Genomic DNA, 18,736 nt, shown 5'->3' on the forward strand with positions numbered 1-18,736 from the left:
AGCTTTGAACATCTCACTGAGCACTGTTCAATCCATCATCCGAAAATGGAAAGAGTATGGCACAACTGCAAACCTACCAAGACATGGCCGTCCACCTAAACTGACAGGCCGGGCAAGGAGAGCATTGATCAGAGAAGCAGCCAAGAGGCCCATGGTAACTCTGGAGGAGCTGCAGAGATCCACAGCTCAGGTGGGAGAATCTGTCCACAGGACAACTATTAGTCGTGCACTCCACAAATCGGGCCTTTATGGAAGACTGGCAAGAAGAAAGCCATTGTTGAAAAAAAGCCATAAGAAGTCCCGTTTGCAGTTTGCCACAAGCCATGTGGGGGACACAGCAAACATGTGGAGGAAGGTGCTCTGGTCAGATGAGACCAAAATTGAAGTTTTTGGCCTAAATGCAAAACGCTATGTGTGGCGGAAAACTAACACTGCACATCACCCTGAACACACCATCCCCACTGTGAAACGTGGTGGTGGCAGCATCATGCTGTGGGGATGCTTTTCTTCAGCAGGGACAGGGAAGCTGGTCAGAGTTGATGGGAAGATGGATGGAGCCAAATACAGGACAATCTTGGAAGAAAACCTGTTAGAGTCTGCAAAAGACTTGAGACTGGGGCGGAGGTTCACCTTCCAGCAGGACAACGACCCTAAACATACAGCCAGAACTACAATGGAATGGTTTAGATCAAAGCATATTCATGTGTTAGAATGGCTCAGTCAAAGTCCAGACCTAAATCCAATTGAGAATCTCTGGCAAGACTTGAAAATTGCTGTTCACAGATGCTCTCCATCCAATCTGACTGAGCTTGAGCTATTTTGCAAAGAAGAATGGGCAAAAATTTCAGACTCTAGATGTGTAAAGCTGGTAGAGACACACCCCAAATGACTTGCAGCTGTAATTGCAGCGAAAGGTGGTTCTACAAAGTATTGACTCAGGGGGGTTGAATACTTTTGCACGCCACACTTTTCAGTTTTTTATTTGTAAAAAAATTTGAAAACCATGTATCATTTTCCTTCCACTTCACAATTATGCACCACTTTGTGTTGGTCTATCACATAAAATCCCAATAAAATACATTTACGTTTGTGGTTGTAACGTGACAAAATGTGGAAAAGTTCAAGGGGTATGAAAACTTTTGCGAGCCACTGTATATCATGGAATTGGTGTAAATTTGTACAATAATTGGTATGGATACAGTAGGCTATAGAATTAATGCCAGTGTGGCATAACTCCATGACTCTCAGTTGACAAATACAGAGCATAGGAATGGTTTGATAAACTGCTTTCCCAATTGCGGCCACTCATGGAAGCACGAGATGGAGGATTAGAGCCCTATATCTAACCTTAATCTTATGATTTCTATTATCTGATGACATCAAGCGATGTGACCAAGGGGTGAATATAAAATCAAACTTCAACATGTTGAAGGATCCAGGAAAATACTGTCCTTGGACTAAGGATTCAACTTGGGTTTAACTGGAATAAATACAAAGTAATGCAGTGGCAAGAAGAACAAAACAGGTAACTAAGGATAGAAAGAGTTTGGAAATAATGATCAACCTTTCAATGTGAGCATACTGTTGTCTATACTATTGTCTTCCACCTATTATTTGGATGGCACAGTGGTGCAGTGATAGAGCTGCTGTCTCACTACATCAGTGGGCCGAAATGCCTGTGTCTGCGCTGCATTTCGAAGCGAAGCTATTGTCAATAAGATTAACAGTACATGGCGAGTGATCTCAAGGACACCTTATTAGACTGGGAGCAAACTATTATAATTTTGCACAGACACTAGTGAAGCTACTTTTGGAATGTCACATCAGTATTAGACATCCATCTTCAAGACGAGAATACAAAGAGGAAACTACAGGATAATAGGATTTTTGAACTGGTGATTGCAAAGCATGAAGGGGGACTAAAAGGTCCAAACTAGCTTTTTACTGACAAAACACTTTTAAAAACAAAGGTTTTACAATTTGCAAAGTAAAATGATTGAATGTGATGCATGAATTATAATTAATTGTGGTAATGACATGGTAAGCAGGTGTATAAAATGAACAAGTTCAAATTCCTAAAGCATTGCAGGATTGAAGATATTGTCCCGATGTACTGAAACTACTGATTAAGCTGATAGTCTCTGGGAGCTTGTCATTCTTTAATATTAGTGTTCCTGCCAAGGAATGGGTTGTCTAGTGCCAACTCAAAGATCAACTTTAAATCTATCCTGTGACTGAGCGGAAATAAATCAACAGCAGCAAGTTAGGTGTACAAAAGTTTCCTTCATTTTATGCCTTCATCTGGATCAACTTTTTGAAGCATTGGGAAATCTTCCAGTTACATCAAAGATAATTTGCTGTCATGCTTAGACATGCAAATCTCCTTCCCAGCTATGCAAAGAATTGCTGCACTCAACAAAACTGCTGTGGTAATGTTCACAATTTGGTTAATTTTGCAAGTTTCTCTAGACAATACATCTTAAATGTATTTAGTTGTGAACATAGCAGAGCATCTTAGAGAAAGAAACTCAAGCCCACTGGTAAATGTTCATGGGCATCTCCAAATCCCAGGAATGGCCACGTGTGAGCAAGGTGCTCTGCGCATCTCCATTGCTGTGTGTTTCAACTGTGTCAGTGTGGTTGCTGTAAGGCAAGAGGAAAAACTAGCATAAGGTCTTATTCAAGAGTGCACAAAGGCTGACTGTTGAGCAGAACATTCTGGTCTCTGGATGTACTGTACAGGATTATAATGAATTTATATATCATTGATTAACTTATTGAATAAAACAAATCATCAAAAATTCCAGTGCAGAACCTAGTCAATTGAGCCATCACAAACACTTATATTTTACTCAGCATGGGGCACCAACTCAAATTCTACTTTTACACGTAGTTCCCTTTCCTGTGCATCTTTGACAAGTAATTATCTGATTCATGGATTACATAACAGTGAAAGCACACTTACATTTAATTTCTAAACCAATGTTATTTTCTCACTTTCCTAAATCTCCCAAGCTTGGGGTCAATAATCTCAAACCCCATATCATTCCTAGTTTAATGCAAACGTTACCTACAGAAAATAGAATACAGACTTCACATTTTATTTTGCATATTTTACTTTCAGTTTCTTTGGAAACTCTATTGTTTTGAGAAATGATCCAAATCATTGTTTCACTCCTCATGCTAGGCAAGGACAGGAGAGGTGTCGAAAAATAATAAAACTGAGGCTCGAGTAAAAACGCAATCCAAATAACAAATTGTCCAATATTTGTTCCAAAAGCTCTGTGTTTCACCCCCCCCCCCCCGGGTTTGTACTCTGGACTTTTGCTATGTTTCTGCCAACAGTTCAGAGAAAACCACAGAAGGAACATCAATGTTCATTTTACCTTTTCATCTCTTTCTACTTCTAGTCATAACAGAATATTCACTTCTTATTTAATTTACTGATAACCATATATCAGCCACATTATTTTATTTCATACAAATGGGCAGATTAATAAAAAACCTTTGTACTGGATTATTCATCCAGACATCAAGATGAATAATCCAATTCAAATTTTCCTGCTACAATTAAAAAAAATTGAATTCACTTTTATAAAAGATTGATACAATTTATGGTGGCTATGAGATGTATTAGTTTGCTGTAAGATCTAAACAGGTTTACTGCTTCATGATGAAAAATACACAAGGGATTGACTACAAACAGTATTCTACCTGTGCAAACCCTAAATCAAAAGGCATTGTAGATGATTTGATCGATGATTTGCCTGAAACATTAGATTTCTTTAATAAATCTGTGCTTTCCTGACACCAGTATTGGAAGATATCATTTTAATGCCTATCTAGTAAGGACTATATACAAAGGTTCATTACATGTAGGAAGCAACATATGTGTCACTGAATTATATAGACTGAAAATTCAGATTTAATCCTGGGATTCTTTTACTCATCTTTCCAAAAAAAGGGATTTCTGGCATCTCCTCGGGGCATCCCAAAATCTTTCATGAACAATTATGTCATTATTGCAAATGTAGTAAGTGCAGAACCAATTTCTGAACAACGAAGATTGGTTTTATGGCAAATAGGGCCTGGGTCGGCTTCCAAAGATAACTCTTTCAGGAACACCCTGGACATTATGGGCTGAAACCTCTGATTCAAATGAAAATTTAAAAAAAGCTGGAAACACTCAGCAGGTCAGGCAATATCTATTGAAAGAGAAACAGAGTTAACCTTAACTATGTTTAACTTTCCACAGATGTCGCCGAACCTGCTGAGTGTTGCCAACATATTCTTTTTTTATTTCATATTTCTGGCTGATAACTAACCCTTCCAGTTTGTTTTAGATTTCAGGAAATTATGTAAAAAAAAATACGCCCCTCGGATATTGGCTACTTATTGACACAATTCGTTCACAAATAAACAGAAACACAGATTATTGACGTCATGTCAACTCTTGCGAGGATTGTGATAGAAAATAGAACTAGATGATCCCTGATGTATTTCATAGACGTTCTGTTACTGAGTATAACAACATGGCTTTGAGACCGTAAATTTCAGAGGATGCTTAAACATATCTTTGAGATGGTTAATCAGTTAATGACAGTATAGTAATTACACGGCAAGTGTCAGTAATGGAAGCATTCGCTTTTGCTCCAAGGAGAATGTGAGACTGAGGATTCCAAATTCACCCGATTTCGTTTGAATCGACAGATGACATTGTAATGCAAACCTCCGTCTCTCGTTATCTTTGGGTGATACAAAATGCATTTATCGGTATGAAGTAAAGACGACAATGTTCACGTACCTGGCAACTCTTGCCTTTCGCTGCATCCCTGCATGCAATACCAGTGCCATAATAAACTGGTGTGTATACCGGCGATGGACGCAGCTTCCTCTTCTTTAAGACGGACACATTTATCTATAGAAACGGCGTCGCATTAAGATTCCTAGGTCTCTCCCAGAGACGTTAGTGATTTGGAGAAAAAAACAGCAAGGTGTCTCCCGTATTGAATTTACCCACCTTGGTTCAAATGTAATGGGTTTTTAGCAATAATAAAAATACAATGTTGCGCCAGATTTAATAACCATTCACAAGCAAAGCTACGGCACTGCAGACACTTTTACTGCTACATTTAACCTTGGATAGATCAATCAATCTAGGGTGGCTGATTACGCCCCATAGAGTGATGTGAGTTTAAGATCGGACACCCGATTCTAAATCGTAGCGAGTAATGAAACCGATTTTAAACCGCCCATTACATTCGTTGCGAGTCACAGTACCATGCATTCAGTTCATAGACGTTAAAAAACTGCTTGGAAATTCACTTGCCGGAGACCGAATAGGAAACGCGCCTCACTCTGACTCACGTTCCAAAGTTTATCCGGATCGGTGTGCTGAACTTAAAACACAAACTCGCAAAACTATTCGACGTGTCAGCAAATTGTTTACTGACATTAAAAACGTGTGAACGGTAACACTCCCACGGGCATCTAACTCCAGTTTTCACGTTTCGCAATGCACGATATTTACATGAAATTTCTAAATTCTAGATCACGTTTCCTAGTGACTGTTTCTACCAGCGGTCTGCGGAGTGACTTCCCATCATTTCACTGCTTAATTTGTTTAAAAGGTTACCTGTATTTGTCGAACTTTGCGAATTGAAGCCACTCTGCTGGGTCACTTCTATAAGATTCCATCAGAGTTTGCACCTCTTCCACGTTGACTTTGTCACTGGAGAATATGTCATGAAGTTCTTTGATCAGATCATCCAGACTCTCGGGGACGTGGAACTCCGTTTGGTTCATGTCGTTGCCCACTTGATCCCTGCTCTCGACGAACTAAAGTTCGGCGGATCTGGCAAAATAAAATAAAAATGATGTCGGGCAGCAGGAAAGTTTATAAACAGCCTGTAGAAAAACGTGGGCGGTCTTTGTGGCAGAGGGAGGAGCTGTAAGGAATGAAAGTGACACGAGTTAATCAACATATTACCACTGACAACAACTGACGCATGGACCCTGCATTGTGAGTCTATGACTCAAAATATAAAGCAGCCTGCTGGCTCGCTGATACATGCATTGTAGCAAAGTAATCTTAAACTGTGCTAAAAACGCTTTGGATTTTTTGTGTTGGAAGGAACTGCAGATGCTGGACACAAAATGCTGGAGTAACTCAGCGGGTCAGGCAGCATCTCCAGGAAAAAAGAATAGGTGACGTTTCGGGTCGAGACCCTTCTTCGGTCATGTCGCTGTGACACTTGCATTTACAACAAGTTTTCAAGGACCGTGGTGAAATATTAGAAATGATTTACATTCTCCAGGTTCTTGAGGTACATGGTGACGATGCACTCCACAACGATGACACTCTATTAAAGATATTTCGCATGTTCTTTTACCGTGAAAGGATTGTGTGCTTCAGCTTCCCCCCAACTCTCTGCTTGGTTAATTAAAAAGGACATCAACAAGCTTCAGCACCTGGAATTTGGATTTTATTCATTTCTGGCGCACTCAGTGCCGTGTACAACAAGAACATCCGCCAGTTATGCATGCAAAAACAAACCTCCCCATAAAATAGACCTAAAACATTTTCGTTTTAAATCACGGGCTGATTTATACGCAGAATCGTTCATAAAGAAGGAATCTCGCTCCACTTTGTGCTCCCGAAATCACATTATGGCTGCTAGGGTAAGACAGAGGCTTCAAAGTGAGGTACAGAGTGTGCCTGGATTCAGTTAATGCGACACCAAGCATAACTGCAGGTAGAGACCACAATGTTTTCGCCAGTGGAGAAAGATGTCGGTGGAACAATCTGGCCAATTTGGGTGGGTTTAGGTGAGTTTAGAGAACAATTTGGGCGGGTTTAGAGAACAATTACATCGAGCCATGTCAGAAGTAACTTAATAAATTGATCAGCAATGTCAAGGTGACATAGATTAATGCAAAAATACAAAATATTTCATGCCGACGTACATATATTCATACATACACACGTATTTGCATTTATTTACACTCACACAGGCTGCAACTTCATTTACACTCTCCATTTTCTCCAATACAAACCCCACTCTGATCGCACCATTGCCAATCCACCCCTGGCATAATTCCCACATAGAGGTTAAGCATGGGCGGCACTGTGGTGCAGCAGCAGAGTTGCTGCCTTACAGCACCAAAGACCCAGGTTCCTTCCTGACCATGGGTGCTGCCTGTATGCATTTTGTAGGTTCTCCTTGTGACCGTGTGGGCTTTCTCCAGGTGCTCTGCTTTTCTCCCACAATCGAAAGACGTGCAGGTTTGTAGGTTAATAAGATTTTGGCAAATTGTCCCTAGCGTGTAGGACAGAACTAGTGAGAAGGGTGATCATGGTTGGCACGGCCTCGGTTGGCCAAAGGGTCTATTTCCACGCTGCATCTCTGAACTAAACTAAACAGATGCTGGTTCACAAAAAAATGCTGAATTTCTCAGCAGATCAGTCAGCATCACTAGAGTACATGGATAGGCAATGTTTTTTGGGTTTTTTTAGATCTTTTTATTAAGGACAGTGCATATTTATAAACATTTACATGCAATACACAAGATTATAGCTATAGGCTAATTTCCATCTGTAGTCCCTCTGGTAAACCAGGTTAACACATCACAACACATTCAATCCATAAGAAAAGAATCAAAACAAAACAAAAGACAAACAAAAAACATAACAAAACAGACAATAAAGTTAAAAAGTAACAATAAAAGACTGCCAGATGATTATATTACGGTTGATTATGAATACATGTTTGATTTTCCAGTTTCAGTACAATGTATTGAAATGTCACCTAGCCATGTTCTCTATATATGCTGCCTGACCCCCTGGGTTACTCCTACGCCTTGTGTCTTATTTGTGTCCTTTCCATCCCTTTTTAATCCAAGGAGGGCAGCTGCTTTGTAGCCAAATCCTGCCACCTCAACTTCCCATGAGAGGGCCAGTGCTTCGTTTGAGAATGTGATGACATCACTCGGACTGAGGGGCAGACGATCATCTCATCCAGGCGACGATCTCCCCTCTGATCTGATCAGTGGGTCCTCGTTGCCATTGACGTTGTTACATCAACATGAAGCTCACCTGCGTAACTAGCCTCAGCCCCGTCCTTTGAGGGTCTAGAAGCAGTCCAGTCTGTCTCCAAATGGACCTGAGCAGAGTAATCGATGGAAGGAACGGAGGAGCAGGAAGTGGAAGATAGGAATGATGATGCTCACACTGTGTCAATGTGCCCGAAACACTAGCCCGCTCTCCAATCTTTGCCATCTGAGCCTTCGCCACATGGCAATGTGAATAAACCTGTTGTCACTGTTAAACTATTATTCAGACCACCTACATTCCCATCAAAGTTATTTTCAGTATTTATATTACAAACAACATAAATTGGATCCCAGCACCAATTCCTGTGGAACACCATTTATAATATCGCTAGACCAAATGGGACCCGTTGGGTCCTGTCCACCAACGTGGGGGACGAGCACAAACAACGAGTCTGCTCTGCTATTTAATCATGGCTGATCTAATTTTCCCTATCAACCTCATTCTCCTTCCTTCTCTCCCATAACCTTTGATGCACTTACTAATCAAGAACCTATCAATCTCCACTTTAAAAATACCCAATGACTTGGCCTACACAACAGTATGCCGCAATAAATTCCATAGATTCACCACCTTCTGGCAAAATAAATTCCTCTTCAAGTCAAGTCAAGTCAAGTCAAGTCTATTCGTCACATACACATACGAGATGTGCAGTGAAATGAAAAGTGGCAATGCTCGCGGACTTTTGTGCAAAAAGACAAACAAACAAACAACCAAACAAACTAAAAACACAAGGGATCTTCCTCTTAATTCTAAAGGCATGTCCCTTTATCTTGAGGCTTTGTCCTCTGGTTCTAGACTCTCCCACTACCGGAAACATCCTTTTCATATGCACTCTATCTTGGCCTTTATTTAGTAAGTTTCAATGAAATATCCTCTCATCCTTCCAGGGAGTATGGGTCCAGCATTATCAAATGCTCATCATACATTAATCTAATCATCCCCAGGATCATTTCTCATTATCTTCTTCTGGTCCCTCTCCAATGCCAGCGGATTCTTACTCAGATAGTGGGCCCACTTGTACAGTCTTCCAGCCAGAAAAAGTCCCAATATCTTCATACAACTATAGCCCTCTATTTCAAGCAGTATCCTGGTGGACCTCTTCTGCACTCTCATTGCAGCTACCACATGCTTCCTGGATTTTGCACAAAACTCCAAGTGTGGTCCAACAAAAGTTTTGTACAGCAGCAACATGATCTCCCGACTCTTAAACTCAATGCATTGTCTATGAAGTAAGGATACCACGTTGCCTCCCTGCCCTATCCATCTGCGTCACCATTGTCAGGGATCAATGGACTTGTACTCCAAGATCTCTCTGCACATCAGCACTCCAAATATTCCTGCCATTTACTATATATGTCCAACCTGAATTTGACTTCCCAAAGTGCCTTAACTCACACTAGTGTGAAGCAAATTCCATCTACCACCACTCTGCTCTACTCTTGAGCTCTTCTATACCCTGCTGTAGCCTTAGAAAACCACCTTCATTATCTACGACTCCACCAATTTCCCTGTTGTCACAAACTTACTAATCAGATCGCTTATCCCATCATCTAAGTCATAGATATTGCAAAACAAATGTGCCAGCACAGATTCCTACCATCCACCACTTGTAACAGACTTCCAATCAGAAAAAAAGTTACCATTCTTCATCCCTTTCAATTTGAAGAAGAGTCCCAACCCAAAACATCATCTATCATTTTTCTCCAGAGATGCTGCCTGACCCGCTGAGTTACTACAGCACTCCAGTATTAAATAGTTGTCAATGATGTGTTTGATGGGTCCCATTGCATGATTCTGTGAGCATTTACTTGCCTGCAAAACAACTCGGGATGACTTGCAGCCGGCAGGAAGACTTTGGATGATATTAGTGAAGGAGCCCATTCAGCAGTCATGCTCCAACCATGTCTTACTTGGTTCTATGCTTCACCTTCCTGATCCAGAATGCTGTGCCTAACAGATGGATACATGCAGATTCAAGTAACTTTCCAAAGAAAATTGGATTGCAGTTTAAAAGTAAGGCACACAGAACAATGGGGGAAAGAAAAGCGGAGCAGAATTAATTGGTTAGAAGAAACTGCAGATGCTGGTCTAAACCGAAGATAGACACAAAAAGCTGGAGTAACTCAGCGGGATAGGCAGCAACTCTGGGGAGAAGGAATGGGTAACATTTCGGGTTGAGACTGAAGAAAGGTCTTGACCCAAAACGTTACCCATTCCTTCTTTCCAGAGATGCTGTCTGTCTCGCTGAGTTACTCCAGCTTTTGTGTCTATCTTAGAATTAATTAGTAGTTCTTTCCGACTACGAGTTTTATGCATGATGAGCTAAATGAGTGACAGATTTTTTAAAAATGTTTTAAACACAAGTAGGACAAATTTCGACATGATAAGATAGCAATTCACCACAGGAAGCTAGGTTGAATAAATAGTGGAATAAACCAAATGGGTGAACCACACAATTGAAAGTATTCAAATAAATATTCTGTGCAGTACAAAACCAGTACATACCTTAAAAAGGCAACCACATTAAAGAAATGAAGGGAGGGCGGTATCCAGCTAAAAATATATTTACTAAAATGAAAGAAAGAACAAAATCCAGTGTATTAGAGATGCTATAAAAAGCCTTGGATGGACACAAAGAAAATATTTAGAGGAAGAAAAGCGATAAGTTGCAAAACCACTGCAGCATGTTAAATTAACAGCAAAGCTTTTTAATAAATTATTAGCAAAATGGGGTAGATAACTGGAAAGGATTGCAGAGGTGAAATTTTAATGAAAATAAAGAATGGACTGATATTAAAGAAATGTTTTGAATTCTGCTTCACATTAAGGAACAAACATAAAAATGCAGTTCTTATATGAAAGTCAAAATGAATCAAGTGGAAAAACTAACTGAATGAAAAATGAAAAATATGGTATGGGCTTGCATAGTGACAGTCAAGAGACAGTCAAGAGACAAATGTCCAGGTGCTGATAATTTAGTCCCATGGTCATGACTCGGAAAAGGTAAACAAATTGCAGACACAGATTAATAATTTTCCAATGTTCTTTCATAGACATTCAATTTGAAAATTTGCTACTGTTACTCCATTGGTCAAGGAAAAAGAACTAGATATATGCAGATATGTCAGTTGTAAGAAAGTCACCAACATAGATCAGCGGAGATAAATGTAAGTTAAGCAGAGAAGTTCAGCGTAGATGTAAATAAGCTCCTCTAAGCAAAACGCAAGATTATAGCTATAGGCTAATTTCCATCTGTAGTCCCTCCGGTAAACCAGGTTAACACATCACAACACATTCAATCCATAAGAAAAGAATCAAAACAAAACAAAAGACAAACAAAAAACATAACAAAACAGACAATAAAGTTAAAAAGTAACAATAAAAGATTTTGGCAAATTGTCCCTAGCGTGTAGGACAGAACTAGTGAGAAGGGTGATCATGTTTGGCACGGCCTCGGTTTGTCAAAGGGTCTATTTCCATGCTGAATCTCTGAACTAAACTAAACAGATGCTGGTTCACAAAAAAATGCTGAATTTCTCAGCAGATCAGTCAGCATCACTAGAGTACATGGTTAGGCAATGTTTTTTTTGTTTTTTTTAGATCTTTTTATTAAGGACAGTGCATATTTATAAACATTTGCATGCAATACGCAAGATTATAGCTATTGGCTAATTTCCATCTGTAGTCCCTCTGGTAAACCAGGTTAACACATCACAACACATTCAATCCATAAGAAAAGAATCAAAACAAAACAAAAGACAAACAAAAAACATAACAAAACAGACAATAAAGTTAAAAAGTAACAATAAAAGACTGCCAGATGATTATATTACGGTTGATTATGAATACAGGTTTGATTTTCCAGTAACCATTTTTTGAGTTGTTTTGTAAATGTGGTGATGGTTGGCAGATCCCGTATGAAGCATGGGATCGCGTTCCATGTATGCGACGCTCTATAGGAAAATACTGTCTGGCCAAATACACTTTTCTTAAACGGGACAACACAATCACCCCTCGATGCTGCTCTTGTCGACCTATTTATGTTCTTCTTTGTAAATTCTTTTAACGGAGGTGGGGCTAGTCCATGGATGATTTTATAAACTAAAATTGAGTCCGAATAATTTATTACATTTTCCCAGCTCAGCAGATCAAATTTTTTAAGGATGCTGCAGTGATGGTACATTCTGGGCTTTATATCAAGAGTTTTTAAGGCTTGTTTGTAAGCAATTTCAACAGGCTTTATCGTGGACTTACATGCCAATGACCAAGTCGTTATACCGTAGGTCATGTATGGCATAATCATAGCATTAAAATATAATTTAGCCGAATCAGTAGTTAAATTATTCCTAATATATCTAAAATTGGACAAATTAAATTTAATTAAATTCACTGTTCTTTTTACCTGTTGTTTAAAACCGAGCTGTGAGTCAATCACAATTCCTAAATATTTAAACTCCTTTACAATTTTAAGTTTTGTTCCATGAACAAACACATCCGGCTCTCCATCTGTACTTGCCTTTTTGGAGAAAAACATACAGACAGTCTTTGACAAATTTAGATGCAAATCAGAAAACTGCAACCAGTTTTACATATTAATCATAGCAGCTGATAGGTCGTGTGCAGTTTGATGTCTGCTTTTGGCATGTACATACACAACTGCATCGTCAGCATACATCTGGCAAGTCACATTTGATGGACAGCTACTTGGTAAATCATTAATGTACAGACTGAATAATAACGGTCCCAAGATTGAACCTTGAGGTACACCAAGAGGGTTTTTAGAAGTTGCAGATTTACTGTTATGCACTCTAACACATTGTTCTCTCTGTACCATATATGACTCAATCCATTTCATCGTGCTCAAAGAGAGGTTAAAATAGGACAGTTTGGTCATCAAGATCTGGTGGTTCACAGTATCAAAGGCTTTTCGTAAATCAAGAAAAACAGCTCCTATAACACCACCTGCATCAATTTTGGACTTCATATTTTCCAAAAGGAAGCAAAGTGCCGTCTCAGTGGAGTGATATTTTCTGAAGCCAAACTGCATTGGGTTTAGGGTATATGGACTATTGTTTAAATGTTTAATTATCTGTTCTACAACCCATTTTTCAGCTATTTTGGAAATTGCCGGGAGAATGCTTATTGGTCTATAATTACTAATTATAGTGGGGTCTCCTGATTTAAAAATGGGAGTTATTACAGCAGATTTCCAAGAATTTGGGAAAACATATTCGTTTATGGACTTGTTTATGATGCTGGTAATTGGAGCGATCAGTGACTGCTTATGTGCTTTAAGAAATATTGTATCCATACTAAAGGCATCTTTGGCTTTTGAATTTTTAAGACCACAGATAATCCTGTCAACCCATGGCTGAGACACTTCATTCAAAATAAGAACCGGAGAAGCAGTGTTCAGCGGCATAGCATATCGGACTGCAGAACAGGAAATATGAGTCAAGTTCTTCACAGAATCTATAAAATACGTATTAAAGGCTGTTGCAATCTCATTTGGATCATTTGTCAGACTTTCATTTAGTTGCAACTCTCTAATGTTCTTGTTGATGATATTATTTCCAGTTAATTTCCTTATGTTTGTCCAAATCTCCTTAGCATTACCTCTCGCGTTGCTTATTACATTAATAAAAAAGTTTGCCTTAGCATTCCTAATTTCTTTAGTAACTTTATTTCTGAGTGAGGTAAATATTTGTCTATTATGTGCTATTTTTGTCTTCAGGGATATCTTAAGGGTATGGTCTCGCTGTTTCATCAGTGACCATATTTCACTTATTTGCATTTATTTACACATATATTCATACATACACACTTATTTGCATTTATTTACACTCACACAGGCTGCAACTTCATTTACACTCTCCATTTTCTCCAATACAAACCCCACTCTGATCGCACCATTGCCAATCCACCCCTGGCATAATTCCCACATAGAGGTTAAGCATGGGCGGCACTGTGGTGCAGCAGCAGAGTTGCTGCCTTACAGCACCAAAGACCCAGGTTCATTCCTGACCATGGGTGCTGTCTGTATGCATTTTGTAGGTTCTCCTTGTGACCGCGTGGGCTTTCTCCAGGTGCTCTGGTTTTCTCCCACAATCGAAAGACGTGCAGGTTTGTAGGTTAATAAGATTTTGGCAAATTGTCCCTAGCGTGTAGGACAGAACTAGTGAGAAGGGTGATCATGGTTGGCACGGCCTCGGTTGGCCAAAGGGTCTATTTCCACGCTGCATCTCTGAACTAAACTAAACAGATGCTGGTTCACAAAAAAATGCTGAATTTCTCAGCAGATCAGTCAGCATCACTAGAGTACATGGATAGGCAATGTTTTTTGTTTTTTTTTAGATCTTTTTATTAAGGACAGTGCATATTTATAGACATTTGCATGCAATACGCAAGATTATAGCTATAGGCTAATTTCCATCTGTAGTCCCTCTGGTAAACCAGGTTAACACATCACAACACATTCAATCCATAAGAAAAGAATCAAAACAAAACAAAAGACAAACAAAAAACATAACAAAACAGACAATAAAGTTAAAAAGTAACAATAAAAGACTGCCAGATGATTATATTACGGTTGATTATGAATACAGGTTTGATTTTCCAGTTTCAGTACAATGTATTGAAATGTCACCTAGCCATGTTCTCTATATATGCTGCCTGACCCCCTGGGTTACTCCTACGCCTTGTGTCTTATTTGTGTCCTTTCCACCCCTTTTTAATCCAAGGAGGGCAGCTGCTTTGTAGCCAAATCCTGCCACCTCAACTTCCCATGAGAGGGCCAGTGCTTCTTTTGAGAATGTGATGACATCACTCGGACTGAGGGGCAGACGATCATCTCATCCAGGCGACGATCTCCCCTCTGATCTGATCAGTGGGTCCTCGTTGCCATTGACGTTGTTACATCAACATGAAGCTCACCTGCGTAACTAGCCTCAGCCCCGTCCTTTGAGGGTCTAGAAGCAGTCCAGTCTGTCTTCAAATGGACCTGAGCAGAGTAATCGATGGAAGGAACGGAGGAGCAGGAAGTGGAAGATAGGAATGATGATGCTCACACTGTGTCAATGTGCCCGAAACACTAGCCCGCTCTCCAATCTTTGCCATCTGAGCCTTCGCCACATGGCAATGTGAATAAACCTGTTGTCACTGTTAAACTATTATTCAGACCACCTACATTCCCATCAAAGTTATTTTCAGTATTTATATTACAAACAACATAAATTGGATCCCAGCACCAATTCCTGTGGAACACCATTTATAATATCGCTAGACCAAATGGGACCCGTTGGGTCCCGTCCACCAACGTGGGGGGGGGGGGGGGGGGGGGGCAGCGTCACAGAGGAGGGCTTTTCCCCGAACCCAATATTCCACCACTCACCCAGAGAGAGGGGGTGATAGAGAGGGAGGGGGGTTGAGAGGGTGGGGGGTTAGAGAAGGAGTAGAGAGGGAGGGGCAGCAGAGAGGGGGGGGGGGTCTAGAGGGAGGGGGAGGGGTAGAGAGGGAGAGGGGCAGAGAGGGAGCCAGCTTGAGAGGCCATTATTACTGTTGGCAACAGTCATTGTGGCAGTTGGCAAGCAGCTTGAGAGCCCATTGTGATTGGTGCACTGTGAGAGGCATTGTGACATCATCACTGGACGCTCTCTGAGAAAGCGTTTTTTTTTTAAACTTTAAATCATGAATAACTTCAGAAATATAGGTCGGAATGCAACGGGAAGATGTTTATTGCTTCCACGGGAAAAATGTGAGTAGAATATGTGAAAATGGGAAGGCTGTGGCATAGCGTTTGGAAGAAGATAGGAAAAAGCAGAACAGAGTGACACATTGCCGGCACAAACAACGAGTTTTAGTAATATAGATAAGACATAGGAGCAGAATGAAGTCATTCAGCTCAACGAGTCTGCTCTGCTATTTAATCATGGCTGATCTAATTTTCCCTATCAACCTCATTCTCCTTCCTCCTCTCCCATAACCTTTGATCCACTTACTAATCAAGAACCTATCAATCTCCACTTTAAAAATACCCAATGACTTTGCCTACACAACAGTCTGCCGCAATGAATTCCATAGATTCACCACCCTCTGGCAAAATAAATTCCTCTTCAAGTCAAGTCAAGTCAAGTCTATTCGTCACATACACAAACGAGATGTGCAGTTAAATGAAAAGTGGCAATGCTCGCGGACTTTTGTGCAAAAAGACAAACAAACAAACAACCAAACAAACTAAAAACACAAGGGATCTTCCTCTTAATTCTAAAGGCATGTCCCTTTATCTTGAGGCTTTGTCCTCTGGTCCTAGACTCTCCCACTACCGGAAACATCCTTTTCATATGCACTCTATCTTGGCCTTTATTTAGTAAGTTTCAATGAAATATCCTCTCATCCTTCCAGGGAGTACGGGTCCAGCATTATCAAATGCTCATCATACATTAATCTAATCATCCCCAGGATCATTTCTCATTATCTTCTTCTGGTCCCTCTCCAATGCCAGCGGATTCTTACTCAGATATTGGGCCCACTTGTACAGTCTTCCAGCCAGAAAAAGTCCCAATATCTTCATACAACTATAGCCCTCTATTTCAAGCAGTATCCTGGTGGACCTCTTCTGCACTCTCATTGCAGCTACCACATGCTTCCTGGATTTTGCACAAAACTCCAAGTGTGGTCCAACAAAAGTTTTGTACAGCAGCAACATGATCTCCCGACTCTTAAACTCAATGCATTGTCTATGAAGTAAGGATACCACGTTGCCTCCCTGCCCTATCCATCTGCGTCACCATTGTCAGGGATCAATGGACTTGTACTCCAAGATCTCTCTGCACATCAGCACTCCAAATATTCCTGCCATTTACTATATATGTCCAACCTGAATTTGACTTCCCAAAGTGCCTTAACTCACACTAGTGTGAAGCAAATTCCATCTACCACCACTCTGCTCTACTCTTGAGCTCTTCTATACCCTGCTGTAGCCTTAGAAAACCACCTTCATTATCTACGACTCCACCAATTTCCCTGTTGTCACAAACTTACTAATCAGATCGCTTATCCCATCATCTAAGTCATAGATATTGCAAAACAAATGTGCCAGCACAGATTCCTACAATCCACCACTTGTAACAGACTTCCAATTAGAAAAAAAGTTACCATTCTTCATCCCTTTCAGTTTGAAGAAGAGTCCCAACCCAAAACATCATCTATCATTTTTCTCCAGAGATGCTGCCTGACCCGCTGAGTTACTACAGCACTCCAGTATTAAATAGTTGTCAATGATGTGTTTGATGGGTCCCATTGCTTGATTCTGTGAGCATTTACTTGCCCGCAAAACAACTCGGGGTGACTTGCAGCCGGCAGGAAGACTTTGGATGATATTAGTGAAGGAGCCCATTCAGCAGTCATGCTCCAACCATGTCTTACTTGGTTCTATGCTTCACCTTCCTGATCCAGAATGCTGTGCCTATCAGATGGATACATGCAGATTCAAGTAACTTTCCAAAGAAAATTGGATTGCAGTTTAAAAGTAAGGCACACAGAACAATGGGGGAAAGAAAAGCGGAGCAGAATTAATTGGTTAGAAGAAACTGCAGATGCTGGTCTAAACTGAAGATAGACACAAAAAGCTGGAGTAACTCAGCGGGATAGGCAGCATCTCTAGGGAGAAGGAATGGGTAACATTTCGGGTTGAGACTGAAGAAAGGTCTTGACCCAAAACGTTACCCATTCCTTCTTTCCAGAGATGCTGTCTGCCTCACTGAGTTACTCCAGCTTTTGTGTCTATCTTAGAATTAATTAGTAGTTCTTTCCGACTACGAGTTTTATGCATGATGAGCTAAATGAGTGACAGATTTTTAAAAAAGGTTTTAAACACAAGTAGGACAAATTTCGACATGATAAGATAGCAATTCACCACAGGAAGCTAGGTTGAATAAATAGTGGAATAATCCGAATGGGTGAACCACACAATTGAAAGTATTCAAATAAATATTCTGTTCAGTACAAACCAGTACATACCTTAAAAAGGCAACCACATTAAACAAATGAAGGAAGGGCGGTATCCAGCTAAAAATATATTTACTGAAATGGAAGAAAGAACAAAATCCAGTGCATTAGAGATGCTATAAAAAGCCTTGGATGGACACAAAGAAAATATTTAGAGGAAGAAAAGCGATAAGTTGCAAAACCACTGCAGCATGTTAAATTAACTGCAAAGCTTTTTAATAAATTATTAGCAAAATGGGGTAGATAACTGGAAAGGTTTGCAGAGGTGAAATTTTAATGAAAATAAAGAATGGACTGATATTAAAGAAATGTTTTGAATTCTGCTTCACATTAAGGAACAAACATAAAAATGTAGTTCTTATATGAAAGTCAAAATGAATCAAGTGGAAAAAGTAACTGAATGAAAAATGAAAAATATGGTATGGGCTTGCATAGTGACAGTCAAGAGACAGTCAAGAGACAAATGTCCAGGTGCTGATAATTTAGTCCCATGGTCATGACTTGGAAAAGGTAAACAAATTGCAGACACAGATTAATAATTTTCCAATGTTCTTTCATAGAGATTCAATTTGAAAATTTGCTACTGTTACTCCAGTGGTCAAGGAAAAAGAACTAGAT

General features: G+C 40.0%; 1 protein-coding gene across 3 annotated transcripts in view; it reads right to left on the reverse strand.

Annotated features, from left to right (window-relative positions):
• The window catches only part of LOC116989348 (cysteine dioxygenase type 1-like), a 37,089-nt gene extending 18,893 nt beyond the window's left edge, over window positions 1-18,196 (reverse strand). Inside the window, exons 1-2 of one of the 3 annotated variants that reach the window (XM_033046666.1) lie at window positions 18,131-18,196; window positions 5,636-5,854 (exon numbers count right to left, since the gene is read on the reverse strand). In XM_033046666.1, the coding sequence (XP_032902557.1) occupies window positions 5,636-5,805 (170 nt within the window). In that variant the 5' untranslated portion in view covers window positions 5,806-5,854; window positions 18,131-18,196. Of the gene's footprint in view, window positions 1-5,635; window positions 5,855-10,618; window positions 10,638-18,130 lie in introns of those variants that run through there. The other 2 variants (XM_033046664.1, XM_033046665.1) reach the window with 2 other exon arrangements.
• Between the last annotated feature and the right edge of the window lie 540 nt (window positions 18,197-18,736).

Source organism: Amblyraja radiata, chromosome 29 (genome assembly GCF_010909765.2).
Source record: "Amblyraja radiata isolate CabotCenter1 chromosome 29, sAmbRad1.1.pri, whole genome shotgun sequence".
Lineage (NCBI taxonomy): Eukaryota > Metazoa > Chordata > Chondrichthyes > Rajiformes > Rajidae > Amblyraja > Amblyraja radiata.